Source organism: Mastigoproctus giganteus, chromosome 6, assembly GCF_048544385.1.
Source record: "Mastigoproctus giganteus isolate SK-2022 chromosome 6, ASM4854438v1, whole genome shotgun sequence".
NCBI classification, from domain to species: domain Eukaryota; kingdom Metazoa; phylum Arthropoda; class Arachnida; order Uropygi; family Thelyphonidae; genus Mastigoproctus; species Mastigoproctus giganteus.
The window spans coordinates 150,525,053-150,549,047 of NC_143580.1; the positions used below are offsets into that span (position 1 = coordinate 150,525,053).

Consider the following 23,995-nt stretch of genomic DNA (forward strand, 5'->3'; position numbering starts at 1 on the left):
TATCACAACTGGAACTCCTAAGAACCTCATATTATTTTTTTTTTCATTGGAAGGCAGAACGTTAATCCAAGGATTATAACGATTATATAATTTGCAGTCTGATGTGGACTAACTGAATGTTAATTCTTGGATTAACATTCAGTTAGTCCCCATCAGACTATAAATTATATATAATTCTCATAAAGAACATACAGAATTAATACAAAAAAAAAAAAGGTTTCATTTCTTTATATTTACCAATATTTTAAAAAACTACAAGGAAGTAATAATTTATTTACTCTGAAATAGAAACATGGCACTTATTCACATTTACAAAAATTTTAAAAATAAAGAGGCATGAAAAATTTAATGAACATTTTCTGACCATTTGCTCTGAAATAAGAACTTGATATTTGGTTCCAGCATTTTTCAGCTTCAATTGATCTTTCCAGTGGGTGTTTGTCACCTGTCATTGCAGGCGTGTCTTGACTATAGTCATATATGAAAAGGTTGATTCAAAACAATAGGTTTTGCCACAGAAGGAGAGAGTAAATGATAAGCATGTTTATGAAGTTGTGGGTATTTGAAATCATTATTCCATAATCCAACAAGTTTCTTCTTGCTATCAAATGGAGACTTCAGAAGGTTATCTTCTGAGAGCTCAACAACTCTGCCTGCAAATCTTCAAATACATTAGAAATATCACCCAGATGTTGCTGAAAAGCTAATCTCACTGTAATATCATGTTTTTCAAAATCTTTAAACATTGTGCTCATCAATTATGGATGCCTATGTATTTCTTTACTTCCTTCAGTGAAATGTTGGTAAAGAAATGAAAGTATCACATGACACTCCAGAAAGGGCAGTTATATTCAATTGAAAGTCTTTATTAACTATGTTATTAAACTCATAACACAGTGTGAGTATGTTTATATAAGACTGTTAGGATTACTAACAGACCCGCCATTGGATCCGACCTACAGCTTGCATAAATAGTACAATACTTCACTGTACAGTTTACTCACTAGGCATTCGCACTAACAGCCACAATATTTTCAATATAATTGTTTCTTGATAGGCTGGTCATGATGGAATTATAAGAGTCCCTCCACCATCCATAAAGTTTTAAAATTATTTCAGTATTACCTTTCAAACATTAAAAGAAATAGGTAAACAGTCATTCAAAGGTTTTTCATTTAATATGTATAGATACATATAAGTTACATGCCAGAGGAGAAATTTCTTTAAATTTGGGGAAGGGGGAGAGATATGTTACAAAAAAGAATGAGAGGTACCCAAACATGACCACCTACAGAATGTTCATAAATTCTCAGCATTTACAAATTCAATAAAATTACCAAGATAAACCATTTGCACTTGCAATTCAATCCAGATGAAATTAGTATTGGCAACATGCTGCAAGGAAGAAAATCTTATAGAAAAAAAAAAACAACTCACTCCATTCCAATTGCTTTGGCCATTTCTTCTAATAGTTTGTCCAAACTTTCTTTTTCAATTTAAATTTATGTTCCCCTTGTGTGTATTGTGTCATCTAAGAAAGGTGCCACCAGCATTTAGTTTGCTTAACCTCAATTAGTGTCACCACTCATATGCCTAGTTTTCAATTTACAAAACCCTAGTTTCTCTTGGTAAGTATATCCTTTTGCACTCCGAATCTTGTTTTTCTTCTCTGAACCCTTTCCATTGGACACCCTTGCCCACACCTGTATACAAATATTCAGATATGGTCTAATCATTGCCCAATGATTTAGACCATATCTGATAATCATTTACACAATGATAATCACATCTTTCCTGTATTATACAAAATTCCTGTATATCACTGACAGAAACCCAACAGTTGTTACAGCAGTCTGTTTGCACTGCAGAGAGAACTTTGTTTCAGACAGTATAATTATGCCTAGATCTTAACAAGTCCTTCAGTTTTCTGTTACCATATGGTATTCCAGGATTACTGCTCCCAAATTTTAAACTTCATTGCATTTTAAAATCCATCTGCCTAGTTTATTTAAAAAATTATCAAGTTTATCCTCTTAAATTGCATATCCTGATTACAGTCATTAACCACACTGCCTGCCTTTGTATCATCAGATATTTTTAAAATTAATTTAATGATTAATAATTATGTTAACTGATCACACAAATATTTTATTCAATAAAAGCCGTAACAAACTTAAATGTACATAGCATATGGAGACCATAATAATCTGCCACTTTCAGTATATAATTAAATAGAATGCTTCCCAGAAACTGAAAAGTAATATGCAGAATAAATTTAAGGAAGAATTAGAGGATGGACGGATAAGGTGGGGCATTTTTTTTAAAAATTAATTAATTAAATAGGATTTCATGAAACAACCAAACAACCAATTTGTTTGCAATCTACTGAAAAATACAGGGCAATAATTTCAATGTTTTCACTATTCACTGAGGCTATATTATGATTTCAAGTTAAAAGTTTATCAGTACTTCAAATTACTCAAACTATAGAGCATACAAAAACTATATTCTCCTGGCTAGTACTAATGCCTCTAAATTATCAGATTTGCAAGTTAATGAAATTTTATTGTATTTGAAATAGAGGACTAAAGAAATACAATCAAATTGAGTTCTTATATGTCATGCTTAAAGTGGGAACATAAGGAGTAAAACCAAATCATTCAGGAATCAGAACTTAAAAGACAAATCCATCAAAAAATAAATGTAAAGATTAATGTACTAAAATAAAAGTAGAAAATTCTCCCATTTTAATTATACTTAATCCTAAAATAATAACTTATTATTACCTGGGAAGAACACCCATCACTATATTTCTGATTGGTCCAATTGTTACCATTTCCAAAACTAGAATGTTTCCTTTCAGTTTTTTCTTCTTCCGTTTTCTGAAATAATAAGCACAAAAATAATTAAATTTAAAAAGACAAACTTTGCAAATTAATTGTGGTGCAGGGAACTGCTTCTCTAGTGGCTCTCCAAATATAATTAGAAAGTTTTAATGCTCCTCACACACATAATAACAATAATTTTAGTTAGGCGTCAATAATAAAACATTAATAGTTATTTATTACACAAAGGTCGTTCAAATGAAATGACCACAAAAGTTAAATAAAAGTTGTATTTCACAAACAACAAGACTGATAGTTCCTTGTTATTTGTATTTTCACAAACAATAAGGAGGCTATCAATTTTCAATGCAGCCCCCATTATATTCAACACTAACTACTTCATATGCTACTGTCTTGATCACTTCATCTAACAAGAAGTGAAATCCTCTTAGTCCGTATTTTGGAGGCCAAAACAAGTAAAAAATCACATAGGGCTGTCTGATGAATATGGAGGGTGGGGTTATATCTTAAAACAATTTCATCTCCTCTATCTAATTCTCTCCAAAATAGGTGGTGTGAAGACAGGAGCTTTCATTCTGCAGTCGCACAACTGAGGATGAGGACAGCAAACCATGTATTGTTTTAATTGTTTGGCTTTAAATGGCTCAAAAGCACATCACAGTATGTCACTTTTCATTGTTTCTCCTCACTCCAGATAATGTTTCAGACTCACTCCTTTATGATCCCAGAATAAAGTACGTAACACTTTTCCATCTGATGCTTGGGATATTTGATCTGTGTGCTGGCTTGCTCAGACAAGGTGAGCCCGAATGGCACCACTCTGAACTTGAAAATTTGCTTACCAGTATCTAATAGTGCACCCAGGATTCCTTTCCGTCTAATGTTCTACGAACATATGAACATTAGATGGAGTGTCTATGATTAATTTTTAACCCCCCCCCCCCTTTGTACCATACCATCCAAGGATTGTGGAAGACACACACGAAGCTGTTGTTCCTTTAGTTCTGGTTACACAATAAGGAAACTATCAGCATTCACAGTTTTCAAAAGTACACACTGTCACTAATAACAGTACATCATCACCGCGTCGGGCAGAGGTCACCAGTCAGAGGTTTTTAATTAATTGGTCACAATAGTGAAATTATAGTAATCTTATAATACCGTGATACATCTGACTAAAAAATGAATAGCAAATACTTAAAAAACAGTACTCACCTTGTATAAATCTGCAATAAATTTATTGGTAGATGGTGGCTAAATTTAGGTTGGGAGAAGCATTAAAAAGAACTAAGGCGGAGAATGGGGTGAAAATATTTTAAACAGATTTTAAAATGAGCGCAAGGAAGTAGAAGTGCAGATCTCCAATCCTTGGTTGTCATAAAGAGGTTAAAGGATGCGAATGAAAAAATGAAAAAAAAAGAGAAGACCGGTGGTGCCAATAGTCATTACGAGGGAATTTCGTTGAATAAACCATCATCAGTTGGCAAATGGGAGAGAAGTGAGTGCATGTTGTATTTAAAGTTTATCTATACTCTCGTGATGCTCTTTTTGACAAGTGGGAACTTTAGCCGCGGGAGGTTGAAGGGAAATTTAGCGTTAATAATATTGAGATCGGAATGGTGTCGGTACCATTCGATGGCGAGGGCTTCATATTGAAGAATTCTGTAGCTCGATCTAAGTTTAATAATAGTGATGGCAGAGTCAACGGGGGGGGGGGGTGTTAATTCAGTGCAGGATTGACTTGTCCTGAAACTGTTGAAGTGGTAGTATGCGCAGGTATTGGAAGTTGTGGAGGAGCCGAATTTGGTGGTAGTGCTGCCGATGTAACAGGTGTCGCAGTTTCGTTGGCATTTTATGAGATATATTATATTATTGAGATCATTGATGTGATATTTGTGTGTATCTTTATAAGAATTAAATAGGGAACCTAGTTTATTGTAAGTAGAGTCGGAATTGTGCTGCGAGTTCACTATGGTAAGGAAGAACTATGCGAGTATATTTCTTATTACTGTGTCTGGTGGGGTTATTAATACTGTTTTTAACAGTAGATATTGTGTGTTGAATGAGTTGAGGGGGGGAGTAGCTCCTGGCTATGAATTTATCAGTAAAGTATTGAAGTTCATTGTGTAGATCGTTTTGTGAAGAGCTGAATTTGATAGCATTGTAGATTTGGTTGTGTAGGACGGCTTTTTTGGTACTAAGGGGATGATGTGAAGTGAAATGTATATATTTACCGGACAAGAAGACCTACACAGAAAAAATGGAATTAATTTTAGCCGACCAAGATACATATACAAATGACAGCAACCACAACATTACAAAACTTAAAAATAAACTTGACACAATTCTCAGAAAACTCAGACAGAACAAAGAAATCAACCTCTTTACATTACAACAGATAGGTATTCGCAACAACATTCTGCCCAACATGTTTGGAATACATAAACCTGGCCACCCACTAAGACCTATCGTTTCTTTTAGCAGATCAGCTTTTGCTAATTTATCGACCTTCCTTGTCAAAATTATATCCCCACTCACTCGATTCTCTACATTCAAAATTGATAATACCAACCAAGCATTCTGAAAAATCAGCAACACCACCATATCCGACGAAAACATATTAGCTTCTTTTGATGTCATATCCTTATACACTAATGTGCATATTCCTTTCACCCTACAAGCATTACATGTACTTCTAACAGCTGATGACACTTTAACAAAACGTACCTCTCTATCAGTTGACCACATCCTTGAACTTCCACTCTTTTACTAGATGCTAGATATTTTAGATTTAATAATAAAATTTATCGACAAAAGTTTGGTTTACCAATGGGTTTAGGCATTTCTGCCCCCCCTTTCTGAAATTTATCTTGCCACTATTGAAAACCAAATTTTACAACCTTTCCCTTCTGAAATTAAATTATACCAAAAAAGCCGTCCTACACAACCAAATCTACAATGCTATCAAATTCAGCTCTTCACAAAACGATCTACACAATGAACTTCATTACTTTACTGATAAATTCATAGTCGGGAGCTACCCCCTCAACTCATCCAACACACAATATCTACCGTTAAAAACAGTATTAATAACCCCACCAGACACAGTAACAAGACAAATACTCGCATAGTTCTTCCTTACCATAGTGAACTCGCAGCACAATTCCGACGTACATTCAAAGATACCGACATCTCCCTCACCTTCTCTACTTACAATAAACTAGGTTCCCTATTTAATTCTTATAAAGATACACACAAATATCCCATCAATGATCTCAATAATATAACATATCTCATAAAATGCCAACGAAACTGCGACACCTGTTACATCAGCAGCACTACCACCAAATTCAGCTCCTCCACAACTTCCAATACCCGCGCATACTACCACTTCAACAGTTTAAACTGCTCAAACCATTCAAGGCCTAATACACATCAATCAGATCACCTCACAGGTGCCTAGCTCCAGATGCTGAAACTTGCAGAACTTAAGCCTTTCTTCATAAGTGTACCCCTTTGTTCCTCTCACCAATCTTGTGCCGTTCTCTGCACTCGCACAAGATTGGTGAGAGGAACAAAGGATGTAAAGTTGATAGAAATCAACTCTACATCCTTCCTAAAAGGAAACCTCCACACCTGTAAGCAATACTCAAGGTGTGGCCTGACTATTGGCTTATACAAAGGGATAATCACCTCCTTGACTCTGCTAGAAAAATTCCTATATATCAACAACAAAATTCCGTGACCTGCTCTGGCAACCCGTCTACACTGCTCAGAGAGTGTCATATCTGACTGCACAATTACTCCCAAGTCTTTTTCATTCTCCACCTCCCTGAATGTAGTACCACACAGTTGTTACGTTTCTCTTGGGTTACTGCTACCCATATGCAGTACTTTGCATTTTTCAATGTTAAACTTGAGTTGCCACTTCTCAGACCATCTGCCTAACTTTTCTAGATCTTGTTGCAGTAGCATACTGTCTTTAGTGTCATTAACAACCATGCCAACCTTTGAATTATCTGTAAACCTGGACATTAAACCCGATATACCTTCATAAATATCATTAATAAATACACAAAATAACAATGGGCCCAGCACCGAACCTTGGGGGACTCCACTAATAAGATTAGTCCATGAAGAACAGGGTCCATTTATTACCACTCTCTGCAGTCTCCCACTCAACCATTCCTTTATCCATTGCAGTAATTTGTCCTTAATGCCATACCACTCCAATTTGTACAGCAGTCTTCCATGTGCAACAGTATCAAAAGCTTTCCTGAAATCCAAGTATATGATATCAAAATTATGTTTTGCATCCAGTTCCTTTGTGACCACATCGTAGTATCCAATCAAAGTAGTCAGACAAGCCTTCCCCTTAACAAACCCATGCTGTGTCTGACCTATTACTGCAGTCTTGTCTATGTAATCCTGTATCACCTCTTTAACCAGTGACGCCATTATTTTCCCTGGAACAGAAGTTAAACAACAGGCCTATAATTCTTTGTATCACCCTTTGAACCCCCTTTGTGAATTGGGGAAACATTTGCACATCTCCAGTCCATGGGGATCTCTCCCGAATCTAAGGATGCTCTCATAATTATGACTAATGGTTTGCTAACTTGCTGCCTCCTTCAATATAACTGGATAGATTCCATCCACCCCAGGTGTCTTTACGTTTAACTTCAAAATTTCCTCCTCCACATGGCTCTCAGTTATTACAAAATCACTTAGCTCCCTGTTAGAGTTTGATAAACCTCTGGCATTCCTCTCCGTGAATAACTCCTCATGTATGAACATAGATGCAAAATTCAGTTTATCAGCTACTTGAGCAGGATCATCAATAGTCAAACCATCTATGTTAAGTGGACCGATTTGATTCATCCCCTTCCTTCTGGAGTTTACATAAGTAAAGAACTCTTTGCTGTTTTTCTTTGCATCCTTTGCCAAATATTTCTCACAATCTCCTTTTGCCTGCCTAACCTCCTTTGTGACTTGATTACAGACTAGCTTATATCTACAATAGGCTTCTTTCTGTGTTGCCTGATAATTTATACACATCCCATGCATTTTTCATCTCTGCCACAAGCCTCATTAATTCATCTGACAACCATTTAGGCCTGAACCTTGAATAGTATTTCTTAGTTGGTATGAAAAACCTAGTAGCCTCCAAGATCAAGTCCCTGAAGGCTCCCATTTAGAATTCACCATTGGTTAAATCATCAGTTGATCTCCCTATATAGAATTTAAAAACTACCTGAGACCACTGTAGTCACCTGTACGAAAGCAAAAACCCTTCCTTTTATCCTTGATGGTAGTTACATCTTTAAGTAAATCCCACATCAGTACACTGTGATCACTGTCACCTAGTGGTTCCTTTATCTGCAAATTCTTAATGCATGAATAAATACTGCTGATAATTAGATCAAGAGTATTACTCCTTCTGGTTGCCCCTCGAACATGTTGTTGTAGAAAACAATCCTCCAATAAATCGACAAAAGCCTTGCTAGCCTGCGAGTGACCAATCCACAAGTTCCAGTCAATATCTGGAAAGTTAAAATCTCCCATTATAAAATATTCTGATTTACTGGACCACTCTATTTCTCTGCACAACTGTTCATTGTACTCATCAGAATCATTAGGCCTATATGTTTATGTCACACCAAACAGACTCAACAATGCACTGCCCACCCATGTCAACTGAATGCACTTCCTTAGATTTAATGTGTTTCTTAACTAACAGCATAACCATTTTCTTCCTAATCAACTACAATGACTGTTGAGAATGTTAGTTATAGTAGATTCCCATGTGATACTCTCCCTAGAGACAATTTATATGGGTGGCTACTGTATAAGCTTGAACAAGTTGAGATTACTGGTAAGACTCCAAGATGGATTGCTGGGTGGCTGCAGGGCAGAAGGCAGTGGCTTGTGATTAATGGATATTCTTCAGACTGGTGTAATATCAGAGGTGGGTCCCTCAAGGATTGCTTCTTGGACCACTGTTGTTTCTCATTTTCATAAATGACATCGACGAAGGGATAGAAGGTGTGATGTCAAAATTTGCAGATGACGTAAAGGTTGGCAGAGTCATTAATATTAAGTGCCAAGCAGTGCTCCTTCACAATGACTTCAAGAGACTTCAAAGATGGTCAGAGAAGTGGCAGCTATGTTTTAATGCTGCTAAATACAAAGTCTTACACTTAGGGAATAACAACCCACAAATATTATACACTTGGTGGGGTTGAATTAAAAACAATGGAGGAGGAAAGGAATATAGGCGTGATGATACAGGCAGATATGAAGTTTTTTGAGCAGGGTAAACATGCAACCAGAAAGCCAGTGGTGTCCTATCAATGATTTATCAAACGTCATCCTGTAGAAATAAGGAGGTTATAATCCCACTGTATAAGGAAATTGTAAGACCACATTGGAATACTGTGTTCAAGTATGGAGATCTCATCTGAAAAAAGACTGAGCTTCTCAAAAGGGTCCAAAGATAGACAACGCAAATGGTGAAATCAGCAGACGGAACCATATGAGGAAAGACTCCCATTATGTGGGCTACAGAGCTTGGCAACCAGACACCTCAGAGGTGACCTGATTGAGGTTTATAAGGCTCTGAGAGAGATTGGTAAAATGAATGAAGGTGGAATTCTCACTGTTATAAAGATTTCCAGAACTAGGGGTCAAAAATTCGAATTACAGAGGTAATTTGGATTTTTGGATTTTTTTTTTTTTTTTTTTTTTTTTTTTAGGTTTAAATTAGATTGTAGGAAGTTTTCTTTTAGCCAGCGAGTTGTTGATTGCTGGAAGAAATTTCCGTTGCACATAATTGAGGCTGACAGTTTGAATAAATTTAAAAGTCAACTGGATAATCACCAGTGTGAGGAGGGAAGCATATAATTCGCATTTTCTTATCTACTTTTTTCTTTACTATTATTACTATATAAAAATTTCATTAGTTTTGATTTTTTTTTTTAGTTGCCAAATTGTACATCAGATCCCAGGTGTCCTCATTTCTTGTTGTTTGTACTAGAGTCCAGGTTTTTTTTTTTTTTTTTTTTGTTTCTGCTGTTCTAACACCATTTACATATTTTAACCAAGCTTCTGAGTACTTAATTTTTTAAGTATTTGATTTCTTCCAGGGGTCCAGTCCTTTTTCCTGTGGAAATTTTTGCAAGCTGTGTGAATCTGCTTTCATAATTCTGTTTGTCATTTGTTCAACAGGGGACAAAAATTTTTGCACATACTTTTTTCTATACAGATTGAGTTAATGTATCAAAATACAAAATATTATACTTAGGAAGCAGCAACTCCAAAATAAATTATACATTTGGTGGGGATGAATTAAAGAAAGAAAGAGATTTGGGGGTAATGATACAGGTGGACCTGAAGTTTTCCAAATAGTGTAGACAGGTAGCAAGGAGGGGACCATGGTGTCTTACTGATGATTTAACAAACATTTCCTTGTAGAGATAGGGAGGTCATAATCCTACAGGATATATAATTGTAAGACTCCACATAGAATACAGTATCCAACCTTAGAGCCTGCATCTAGAAAAAAAAAAAGGTGAGCTTCTTGAAAGTGTCCAAGGATGGCCAGTCTGCCTGGTGAGATCAGCAAAAGGACATCCATATACATTTTTATACTTATAAATGATTCCAGAACTAGAGCCATAAATTTAAATCACAAAAAAAGAACTTTAGACTGGAAGCTACATTTTCTTTTAACCAGCAGGTTGTTAATTACTGGATTACATTATCGCACTATAATGTAATTGGATTACATTATAGTAAGGCCGACAGCTTTGGGGAAATTCAAATGTCAGCTGAATAGGTATCTATGTATTAGTATGGGGTGTATGATAGATATGTATTAATTACTATGTATTGTTATGGGGGTGTCCTTACACCATATGGCTAATACTAATACAATGCATTTTTCTCCTCTATCACTAGACCTTGCTCATTTGATATAAAACAGGGGTGGCCAACTTAATTTGTGATGCAATCTACTTTTTTTCGTCAAAATGTGCCGCGATCTACGATCTCAAGAATTTAATTCCTAATGGTTAAAAAAAGTTAATCAACACATATTGAAAAATGCTGTTTATAAATTTTAAAATTAAATACAATTCAGAATATTTTCTCCATGTGAAAAATCTCAGCGATTTTTTCTGCAATTTGTTTGATATCTAAGTCGATATTAAATGGATAGGAAATATATTGAACAATGTCTTCAATTGTTTTAAAATCACTGAATCTGGTTTTAAAATCATCCACAACTTTCTCAATTTCAGAAACATATTTCTCACTATTATATTCAAAAACAGGATATTTTTGCAAATGATCTTGCATATTTGCAAAATGATCGAATTTTTTTTTTATTTGAGATTCTTAGCCATTGCCAAAAATTGATATTTATTTGCAGAAATACTACTAATCATGTCACCCACATTTTTTTTCCCTTGTACTGTAATTCCAAATTCATATAATTTAATTTACTGGTAAAATCTGCCAAAAAAGCCAGATCACACAACCACTCTGTATCTTGTAGCTGCTGAAAATCATCTCCCCTTTGATCAACAAATTTTTTAATTTCATTCAGCAAATTAAAATCTCTGTAAAAATGTACTCCGACTCAGCCACCTCACATCTGTGTGTAATATCAGATCTAGTTCATTTTCATCGATTTGCATTTTGAAAAGTCTCCTTTGAAGAGTTTGTCCTCTGATGGAATTCACAATTTTGAAAGCTATGTCCGTAACACTTTTAGTATTTAATCTTTTACTGGCTAAAACTTGGAGAATGATACTGTGGTAGCTCAAAAAATCTGGGAAATCATCATCCTTTTGGCACAATGAGATGAATCTGTTAAGATGCCCCTCAGCCACCTCACATCTCTGTGTAATATCAGATCTAGTTCAATTTCATCGATTTGCATTTTGAAAAGTCTCCTTTGAAGAGATTGTCCTCTGATGGTATTCACGATTTTGAAAGCTATGTCCGTAACACTTTTAGTATTTAATCTTTTGCTGGCTAAAACTTGTTGGAGGATGACACTGTGGTAACTCAAAAAATCTGGGAATTCATCATCCTTTTGGCACAATGCGATGAATCCGTTAAGATGGCCCATCATTGCTTTAGCTCCATCTGTTGTTATTATACAAATAAGGGACAAAAGACCAAGGATGAGACCAAGAATGAGGGGGCAGGACATGATAAAGACCGATGTGATTAAGAGAGGAAGAAACTGGAGTGAAATCAACGACAGAGAGAAGTACAAGGACAGGGCATGGTGGGGCGAGATGTCATACGTCGACCTGTGGAATAGCAGAACGATGTTATTGTTATGTTGTTATTTAGGAGCATTAGCAACTAAGGCCATATTGCTCTGGGGATATGCGGTGGTCATTCCCTGACCTTTCCACATCCTCCGTATTTGGTGGTCACAGGCTCGAGGAAGAAGCGTGTGCTACGCACTGCCACTCCTGTCCACCTGGCTATGGAGGTGCAGCGGAACGATGATAGATGATGTTACTGATACAAGTTTAAATAGTGGTAATTTAATTTTTTTCAATAAAATTTTTGAATGCATTAAATATATCAAGACCTCTAGTTCTTTCTCTTAACAAAACCATACCCAATAGTTCTTCTCTAGTGGCAGAATCATTGAAACCATACGAAAAGAAACAAGCAATTGAGCTGTTATCACTGACATCTGTAGATTCATACAGTTGTAAAGAAAATGACACACAATTTGCAATATGAGCATGCAATTGTTCGCTCACATTTTTACTAATTTATTCAGTGTGTCACATCACAGTATTTCAAGATAATTGCAGATCTTGAAGAGCACTTTTAATTTCATTTTTTTCTTAAAATTTTCAAAAAGAGAAATTGTTATTTCTAAAAATGCGTCTTTGATGAAATGACCATCAAAAAATGGTTTGCATTTTTTTGCAAGAACATAAATTTATGATACAGTTACTGCTTTAGATTGTAAATTAGGTGTCATGAAGAAGTTTTGTTGTGCAAATAATCTGGATTTAAGTTCTTTTAATTTATTTTTTTAAGGTCACTATTAAGCAGAAAATCCAATTGGTATTTAGCATGGAATGAGTTGAAGTGCCTTTGTAAATTTCCTTTTTTGAGTATAGCCATGGAAGCATTGCAATTCAAACAATGTAATGATAAAAGAAAAACATTTTTCTTTTATCATTACAAAAAGTATTCTATTTCCCACTCTTGATGAAAGTGATATGTTTTACTCTTCTTCACAGTATTCATTTTAAATCAAAGGGTATTATATTAAAATGTAAGTACTGTCCAGTTATTAATATTAACTAAACTAAATAAGAATTCGACACATACACTATGCTCTCTACAACATAACTGCATGAATTTTCACTAGAAAGCCTAGCAGCTGAGCGGCGACAAGAATAATCACGTGGCTCAATGGATTTGTAATAAACATATGCAGTGGTACACATAATAATAATAATAATAATAACATTTAGATTTTGACTAATGTGGCATTTTATGTTGTGGCATTTTATTTTTATTCAAAGTAATCACCACTGAATACAATTATTACACCATTCAAAAAGTTTCTGAAAAGAGTCAGCAAAGGTGTACAAAGAGATGATGTTCAGTCTGGCAGTTACGTTTTTCTTTATGTCCTCAACATCCTGAAATCTACTTCCTTTGAGGATAGGGTTCCCCCCATCTTGGGAAAGAGGAAGAAATCCACTGGTGCTATATCAGGAGAGTAGGGTGGATGGCTGATCTGTATACAATGCCATGTTTCATGTTTCATCAGAAATGTCTTCAAGTGCAGAATGGGTGCAGTTATTGTCATTCAACAAGAACCAGATGCTTCTCTCCCAAAATTGCAAACTCACACAGGAAATGTGTTTCAATAGTCTTAGAAGCACCTGTATAGAAATGCAGCATTGATTCTCCCCCTTCAAGTACAAATTCCTTGTGAATGATACCATGTTAGTCAAAAAAAATTATCAGCATTATCTTGATCCTGCGCTTCTGAAAACTAAACTGTCAGGGCCTTGGTGTTGGTGACTTTGAAGTCCACTGCACATGCTGATTCTTCATCTCCGAGTCGAAAACCCCAGAGATGAAGAAACATCTCTAGGCTAAAAGATCTGAAACACCCAACATTCATTTTAAATGGCAATACAATCGAGGAAATTAGGATTATCTTGACAAGTCTGGATGAAGTCTTTACATGATGACCCTTTGGATTGCTTCTGCTCATTAGCATTAGAATAAGCATATGATGCAAGAAAGCAAGCTTATGCAGCATCAGCCAAAAAAAAAAAAAAACTGCTCCCATTTCACCCTTCCATTTGTTCCAAATACTTGTCCACCTCAGCCTTAAATTTATTTAGGCTATCAACTTCCACAACAAAGGATGGAAGTCTGTTCCACCAACCAACTACCCGCTGGCTAAAGGCAAACTTCTGCACATCTATCCTACATCTATCTTTGCTCAATTTGAATTTATGCCCTCTCAGGTGATTATTCTTAGCAAGAGGAAGAATCCCATCAGCATTGAGCATGCTCAAACCATTCAAAGCTTTATACAGCTCAATCAGATCACCTCGCAGGTGCCTAGTCTCCAGACACTGTAATTTGCAAAACTTAAGCCTTTCTTTGTTTGTTATGTTATTTGGTTTTTAGGAGCATTAGCAACTAAGGCCATATTGCTCGGGGATATGCAGTGGTCATTCCCTGACCTTTCCGCATCCTCCGTATTTGGTGATGACGGGCTCGAACCCCGGTCTAATCAAGAAGCGTGTGCTACGCACTGCTACTCCTTCACACCTGGCTACGGAGGCGCCTTCCTTTCTTTGTAAGAGCAACCCTTGTTCCATTCACTAGTCTTGTTGCCCTTCTCTATACTCATTCCAACAGCTCTACATTCTTCTTAAAATGAGGCTTCCAGACCTGTATACAGTACTCAAGGTTGGACCCGACCATTGCCTTATACAAGGGGATAATCACCTCCTTATCCCTGCTAGAAAAATTCCTGTATATCATTGACAAGACACTATGAGCTATCCTTGCAGACCGTCTGCACCGCTCACAAAACTTCATATCTGTCTGCATATTACCCCTAGGTCCTTTACGTTCTCTACCACTATCAGTGTAGTACCACAGAGTTGACACGTCAACTCTGGGGTTACTGCTTCCCATATGTAGTACTTTACATTTGTCAATGTTAAACTTCATTTGACACTTCTCAACCCATCTGCTTAACTTTTCTAGATCCTGTTGCAGCAGTGTACTGACACTAGTGTCCTTAACAACCCTGCCAACCTTCATATCATCTGCAAACTTGGACATTAAGCTTGATATACCGTCATCAATATCATTTATAAATACAGAAAACAATGGACCCAACACTGAACCCTCAGGGACTCCACTAATAACATTAGTCCACAATGAGCAGTGTCCATTGATTACCACTCTCCGTCTTCTCCCACTCAACCATCCCTTAATCAATAGCAGAAATTTGGCTCCAATGCCACACTGCTCCAATTTGTTCAGCAGTCTTCCATGTGCAACAGTATCAAAAGCCTTTCTAAGATCCAAATATATGATATAAAAGTTATTCCCTGCATCAAGTTCCTTTGTGACCACATCATAGTATCCAATCAAATTGGTCAGGCAAGACTTTCCCTTAACAAAACCATGCTATGTCTGAGCTATAACTGAAATCTTGTCTAGATGATCCTGCACTGCTTCTTTAACCAGTGCCTCCATTAATTTTCCTGGAACGGAAGTTAAACTAACAGGTCTAGGGAAATTAATGGAGGCACTGGTTAAAGAAGCATTGCAGGATCAATGTGAATGTGGTCACATTTGCACATCTCCAGTCCATGGGTACCTTCCCTGTCCAAAGAAGCTCTCATAATTATGGCTAAGGTTTGCTTACTTCCTTTGCTGCCTCCTTTAATATAACTGGATAGATCCCATCCACCCTGGGTGCCTTTTTTATGTTTATCTTCAACAATTTCTCCTCCACTTTCCTCTCAGTTATTATAAAACCATCTAGCTCACTGTCAGAGTTTAACTCACCTCTGGCATTTCCCTCCCTGAATTACTCCTCATGGATGAATGTAGATGGAAAATACTCATTTAGTTTGTTAGCCATCTGGCAGGATCAACAGTTGAACCATCATCAACAGTTGAACCATCAATATCCAATGGACCAATCTGATTCATCCCTTTCTTTCTAGAGTTTACATAGGTAAAGAACTCTTTGTTGTTTTTCTTTGCATCCTTTGCCAAGGATTTCTCATAATCTGGCTTTGCCTGCTTAATCTCCTTTGTGACTTGGTTACAGACCAGCTTATATCTATCATAAGCTTCCATGTCACCCATTAATTTATATGTATCCCATGCATTTTTCTTCTCTGACATCCATTTATGCCTAAACCTTTAACAATATTTCTTAGTTGGTATGTAAAGCCTAGTAACTTCCAATGAGCAGTGTGCTTTGAATGCTTCCCATTTTGAATTTGCTGTTGGTAACATCATCAGTTGGTCCCACCGTATAGAATTTAAATACCGTCTCAGACCACCATAGTCGCCTTTACGAAAGCAAAAACTCTTCCCATTACCCCTGATGGTAGTTACCTCTTTGAGTAAATCTCACTTCAGCACACTGTGATCACTGCCACCTAGTGATTCCTTTATCTGCAGATTCTTAATGCATGAAGAATCACTACTGAAAATCAGATCAAAAGTATTACTCCCTCTAGCTGCCTACCGAATATGCTGATGTAGAAAACAATCATCCAATAAATCCACAAAAGCCTTGCTAGTGTGTGAGTGACCCACAAATTCCAGTCAATATCTGGGAAATTAAAATCCCCCATTATAAGACTCTCTGACTTATTGGCCCACTCTATTTACCTGTACAGTTTCTTATTATACTCATCAAAGTCATTAGACCTATAACACACTCTTTTTCTCAATTTTGATCTCCCAATGCTTATGTCACACCAAACTGACTGGACACTGCACTGTCCAGCGATGTCAACTGGCTTCATTTCCTTGGATTTTATGTATTTTTTTAACTAACAGCATAACCCCTCCTCGCTTCCTATCCTGTCTATCCTTCCTGTACACATTGTACTCCCCAAATTCCAGTTCTGAATTCCTTATATCTATGTGACACCATGTCTCTGATATCCCAACAATATCTGCCTTTGATGTTTTGAGCAATGCCTCAAATTCATCAAATTCATTCATGAGGCTGTGTAGCACAAAATTTGCAGAGACCTTCATTTTCCCTAAATCTTCATGTAAAATTTGATAAATGAATCGTCTCTTTATTCATATTCAACTCATCAGCCATCATTCTGAGGGTTAAACGATGATCTCTTGCCACAATTTTCCAGACTTTTTGCAACTCTGTCCTCATTCCAAGAGGTTGACAGATGCCTACTTCTTCGGTCATTGTGAACATCCTGATGTTTATCTTTGAACTGCTTATACCATTCAAACACACTGATATGATTTACCGTTTCATCATCATAAACAGTTTTTAATATTTCATGTTTCTGATTTTCCCGCAGCAGAAACAAATTTGTTATTTGTTCATTGCTTCATTGCAAAATTGTGACATGGAATGTTAATGCTACTAATGAAATTGGTTTTCTACTTGCAAGCTGTCAGTCTACTGGACATTCTCTATACCCCATCTGTTGGAAGAAGTGTGAACTGCAACAAACCATCTCTGTTTATGTTCAAACTCATTGAACATGACCCCAATAGCACCAGTCCAGGAATTTTACTGACACACCTCGTATGTGAAAGTCACTCTTGGCAGTGATCATAATATGAGTGATGAATCATTTCTGTGTATTATAGATGCAAGTAATATGGCAATATAAAATTAAAACTGCATATTAATAGATGAAACCAAGGACTTGGTAGCAACAACTTACATCTGGTAATATACTAGAAGATGCAGCCCAATTTGAGATCCAGACATAAATCATCAAAAGAAGACTATTTGGGTTCACAAGAAGATAATTTTATTAGGGATATCAAATACAAGGGAAACATATATGACATTCATTAAATTAAGTGGAATATAATCAGAATATGTCTGCCTTGTGTTGCTATTGATGATCTATTAACCACTGCCAGTTTTTGGAAGTGACTACGGGGCTTTGATTGTGCGCATGGTATTAATATTAAATGCAAGCAAACTTTTTTTTTTTTTTTTTTTTTGTCCTTGCCTTTTTCCCATTTTATATATGAGGTCAGCGTTTTTAGTGTTTTGACATGAAATTTTTACAGCCGGATGCCCTTCCTGACGCCAACCCTCACCCTTTATCCAGGCTGGGGATATGCGATGGTCAATCCCTGACCTTCCGCATTCTCCATATTTTGTGGTCACGGGCTCGAATCCCGGTCTAATCAAGAAGCGCATGCTATGCACTACTGCTCCTGCCCACCTGGCTACGGAGGCGCCATTAAATGGAAGCAAACTGAGGAACTGAATGAATGAATTTATTTTTCAGGGTAGGATACATTTGAAGAGAGGAGATGCAAGTCCTTACAGATGTCAGTGGGATAGCTTTAAGGGTTCAGGGAACCCTCCAGTGTGGAGGAACAGGAGAAAATCAGACATGCAAATGGATAGTGGTACAGGTCACAGTTACACTTGCACTCAACAGAGTTCAAATAAGAGGAACATACAAACTGGACCAATGGTGAATTGTGATCTCAAAGGACCAGAGATGATCACTCATTAGTTAAGTATGTGGAGGAATGTGATAGAAGCAAGGTTAGTGAAGGTTATAGATACATTGAAAGACCATCTTAAGGCATATAATATCTTAAATGGTTCACAACATGGATACAAGATAGCAATGGTGCAACTTGCTTCAATAACTACATAAGGGTTATATTAGAGAAATGAATAACAATAAAAAAAAAGACAAACTATTTATATAGCAATCTCAAATTTATCAATAAAATGGCTACTGGTTAGAACTACAGATCCTGATATAATAGGTGTTAACAGAGACTTGGTGTCACCCTGACATATGAAATGATGAGTTTCATTTTGGAATGTACAAGGTTTATAGGAGGAGGAGGGGGGAAAGAGAGGGTAATAGAATGGAGGGGGGGTTATGCTTCTGATAAAAAACTGCCTGAATGCAGTAAGGTTGTACCTTGATTCAGAACAGTTTCTGGAGAGAAAAGAGTTTGTGTGGTGTGAGATATCAGTGGTAAAGTTACGTTGAGAATAGCGGTGGTGGTGTGCTATAGACCTCGTGATAGTAAGTATGATAAGAACCTCTAATGCACAACTTGAATGGGAAAGTGAGTTTGAGTGCCTTTTTATTAGTATTTCAACTTACCACTCATTGACTGGAAATCATGGACAAACAACTTGATCTGTGGAATAAATTTTCTGAATCAATTTGACTGTTATTATTAGCTATATGGTACAAGGAAGCCTGAGGCTTATGCTGCAACAGCCAAATAAATAAATAAATAATAATTCCCTAGTTACCCTGAGAGAGAGAGAGAGAGAGAGAGAGAGAGAGAGAGAGAGAGAGAAGGGAATCACCAAGAAAGAGAAGAATGATGATATCCAGCTCAGGATCATGGGTGTGCCAAGCCCATACTCACCAGATGTGAGCCCCCCCATGTCCTAGAGAGTATAAGGGGTCAGAAATATTCATGATCTGATCATCACCAGTGACCCTGAATAATATCACAAATATTATGGTATAGGAACCATTAGCAGTGTCCTAAAGCAGACCAGTGTCCTAAAGCAGACAATGACAAATGAGATATCAGTAGTCAATGGTAAGAGCATGAGTTTTAATTTCAAATAAAGGGATTACTGAAAAGGTACATGGATTCAATCAGTGATAAAATATATAGAAGTGAAAGTACAGTGAAACAGATACATTGCATTGATCTTCATAACAAAAAGTCCCATTTTATGCTAATGTACCCAAGCACCATAAGATATGTGATACAGATATTACATAAGGTCTAAAAAAGAAACTACTGAGCTTAAAAGTGGGAAAGCCTTCCAAGTACAGATGGAATTACCGAGCATACTGAAAGAGCTGCAAAGGAATGTGGCAAACCTATAGAGTGAATTATGAGGTTGTTGTGAGACTCGGTGGTATTCCCCTGGATTGGAGAAGTGCAAACATCTCACTACTGCACAAAGGTGGAGGGTAGTAAGCATTAGACAAGTAACTCCAAACAAGACCAGTTAGTTTAATTTCAGATGTAGCAAAGATCATAGATGCATTAAAAGACCATCTTAAGGCATATAATATCCTAAATGGTTCACAACATGGATATTTTGCAAATATCCATGTTGTGAATGAGGAAAATCTTGCTTGACCAACCTGAAAAGTATATACTTAGATAAAACAAAGCACTTGACACAGTTCTATGTGGCAGGTTAGACAAGTGAAGTCTACTGGTGTTATGGGCAAGATCTTGAGTTAAATTGAAGGATAGCTAGGATAGGCAGAGATTATTATAAATAATCATGCTTCAGAGTGATCATTTATAACAATAACTATAACAATGGGCCAGGGTTACAAGTAGGGACCATAAAAGATTCAGTTCTATGGCTTCACTTGTGTCTGATTTTCTTGAATGATATAGATGAGGGAATGAAAGGTACAACATTGAAATACTCAGATGATATAAGTCTCAAAAGTGGTAAACATTGCAGTCAGCTGAGCATATTAAGAGTGATTTGGACAGGCTTTATGGATGGTCAGAGAAACAGCAGCTGTGTTTTAATTCTGTCAAATGTAAGGTCTATATTAGAGAGATAGTAACCCAAAAGTAACTTATACACCAGATAGGGGTAGAGCTGATGGGGATAGGAAAAGTGACATGGACATTTTAAAACAGTCTGAAATGAAGGTTAGCAATATAAGCAAACAGCCAAGGAAGCACATAATGTTTTATCAGTTATTTATACCTTTTTTGCCTAAAGAAAAGGTAAGATAACCAAAAAAAGTTCATGCAATTTTTTCAAGGTTAACATTTTGAGAAAAATTATATATATTTTTTTTTTTTATGAGAACCCCAAACACGAAAGGTATCAAAACCTATAGTACTTAGTACCGTGCATGGGTTGAAGGAGAAGTATGGGGAGAGGGGAGGGGGATGCTGGAAACTTTGCTCTAGAGACTAAACATGGGTTTCACCACTTCAAGCCTCCAATAAGCAAAGTGGTGGTATTTCACCGGTTGATGAAAGTCATCTACCACCTGAATATGGGGCCATTGTAGATAGTGATTATCTGTCAATATACTTTGAAAGTGCAAGTGCCAATAAGTAAGTTGATGCACATCATGCATGAAATGCAATTCAGCAAAATAGTAAAAACTGACCAAAAAATGGCTGCTTCAATTAGTTATTCGAGCACATTTACTTTACAAGTATAAACTGGTGCACAAGCAACAAGGTAAGATATACATAGAAGATGCAGTAAATGAGCACCCAGCTCAAAAATGGTTAAGAAAATTTAAATTGGAGGGATAAGTTACCCCATAAGGGACGAAAAACCACCAGTGGCAATAACGAATTGAAAGCTGGATTGAAGCCAAACACACCGTGCTTGCAGAAAGATTCAGTGTAAGCAATGAAGCCATTCATTTGCATTTGCATTCACTGAGCAAGGTATAAACTGAATAAGCGGGTTCCATATAAACTCAAAACAGAATCTCTAGAGGCTCTCAATCTGCTGTTTGTCACTGCTTTGGTATCACAATAAGCTGTTTTTTTTGTCACCTGATAGTTCTGTTATACCAGTCAATGGTAAGAACTGGAATATTGTATTAAGGAGTATGCACTTGATTTTTCATACTACTTAATACAATAATACAATGTGCTTCTTGAAAGGTGTCAAGAATGACTTGTCTAGTGAACAGCAAGGGATATTCATACGAGTAACTATACAAAGTTGCAGGTCACAAAGCCTGGAAACAAGAGGATGTGATTGAGGCGTAGAAGGTATTGGGGGAATGCAATTTCAATAATGATGGAATTTTTTACAGTGGAATAGGACAAATACCAGGAGGCATAAATATAATATTATGGAAAACTAATAGACTAGACCTCAGGAAAGTTCATCTTTGTTCAGTGTGTTGTCAACCACTCGAATAATCTACCCTCCTAGATGGTTGAGATTGACAGTTTAGTGAAATTTAAGGGGCAGCTAGATAAAAATTTCTGGTAATGTGAAGAGTTATGATAAAAGGAATAAATGTTACATAGAGAAATACTTTTATTTTTGGCTGATGCATCTTATAGCTTATAAGTAATACTAAGCAAAAAGTGCAAGGTGCAGAATGCATTTCAGGGTAACTTTCTATACTTGAGAATGTAATTTTCTTTCTTTCTTTCTTTCGTTTTTCGATTGAATAGAGAACTTTTTTTTGAGCTGGATAAAAACTCACTTTCACTATGTTTTATTAACAGAAACTATGTCGGGAGGTTTTTATATAGAGGTTTGGTTTTTTTTTTTTAGGAGCATTAGCAACTAAGGCCATATTGCTCCGGGATATGCGGTGGTCATTCGCTGACCTTTCCACATCCTCCGTATTTGGTGGTGACGGGCTCGAACCCCGGTCTAATCAAGAAACGTGTGCTACGCATTGTAGCACACGTTTTTTAAATAGGCCCTAGCCACTGATAATGGCGGCATCCTTAATTGCTTAATTGGTTAATTACTCCTTGCATCCTTTCTGCTCTTGGGTCATCATGTTCTGACTCTCTAAGTGGTCTGATATCTTCTTGGTTGTGCAGCTGGTCAGGATCTTGTACATTGTGGGAGGCAGGTGATTGGCCTGTATTTCGCCGGGTTTCTTGTATCTTCATCTTTAGGCTTCAGATACATGACTCTTTCAGTGAGAAACTTCGGGATTGTCTCCGGGTGCCTTATCATTCAAGTGAACTGCACTGCTAGGTGCTTATGTGTGCAGGTGAGCTTCTTGTACCGGTAGTTGTGGATGTTATCAATTCCTGGGGTTCGCCAATTGTGGGTGTTCCTGATCGACTGTTTTACTTCTTCTCGAATCTCCCACTCTCTCATCTTTTGTATGTCCTTGGTTTTCTTCCATTCTACTTCTATCCAGGGTGCTCTGCTGTTATGTCTTACTTTACTGCTCCAGATATTTCCCCAGAACTCCTTGATCGTCTTCTTCTCGGGTGGTTCGTTTCCTGCTTTCTCATCTTCACCCAGTTTCCTGTAGTCACCCAGGCTCTTTGGTCCTCATCGAAGATTCGGTTGTTTATTTTCCTCTGGGAGCTCTCTTTGTATCTGCCTAGTCTCTTGCTGAGTGCAAGGAGGTTCTGCTTCAGTGTGTCCAAGTATTCTGCTATTCTCTGATTTCTGGTCTCATGTTTGCTGTGGATGCTGTCTCTCTTGAGGATGCTCTTCACCTTTCCAATCAATTTCGTACTTTATTACCCTGTTGGTACTGGGTCAACGGATCTATCTTGACTCTTAATTCGTCTATCTTCTGCTGAAGTCTTCTTTCCCAAGCTGGAGGTTCCTTCTGTTTTCGGTTCTTCTGCTGCTGGTCTCTCGTTTCTTTTTCATTAGCCCTAGTAGCTGCTATGGCAGCACAGTATACTGCTTTGTGGATAGCCTCCAGCATTGTACCATTGTTGTCAAGGTAATGCGGCATTATTTGCCAATTGAGGTGGTCTGTTACTCTCCACAGGATTTTATTTGGCCTCTGCTTAGGTATCATGTGGGTTCTTGTGAGGTCCATTCCTTCGAAAAACCAAACTAAAAACCAAATAACAACAACAATTGTTGTTGTTGTTATTTGGTTTTTAGGAACTAAGGCCATATTGCCTTAGTTCCTAAAAACCAAATTTGGTTATTTGGTTTTTAGGAGCATTAGCAACTAAGGCCATATTGCTCCGGTGCGGTGGTCATTCCCTGACCTTTCCGCATCCTCCGTATTTGGTGGTGATGGGCTCGAACCCCGGTCTAATCAAGAAGCGTATGCTACGCACTGCTGCTCCTTCCCGCCTGGCTACGGAGGCGCCTCCTACTCTGGGTTGTATTTCTTCTTGCTGTTCCTCTTCTTGTTCCATATTGA

At 37.0% G+C, this 23,995-nt stretch overlaps 1 protein-coding gene across 1 annotated transcript in view; it reads right to left on the minus strand.

Annotated features, from left to right (window-relative positions):
• The window catches only part of Ccdc85 (coiled-coil domain-containing protein 85), a 308,764-nt gene that overhangs the window by 95,284 nt on the left and 189,485 nt on the right, over positions 1-23,995 (minus strand). The window contains exon 7 of the mRNA XM_090376314.1: positions 2,787-2,882. Coding sequence (XP_090232440.1) covers positions 2,787-2,882 — 96 coding nt within the window. The remainder of the gene's footprint in view (positions 1-2,786; positions 2,883-23,995) is intronic.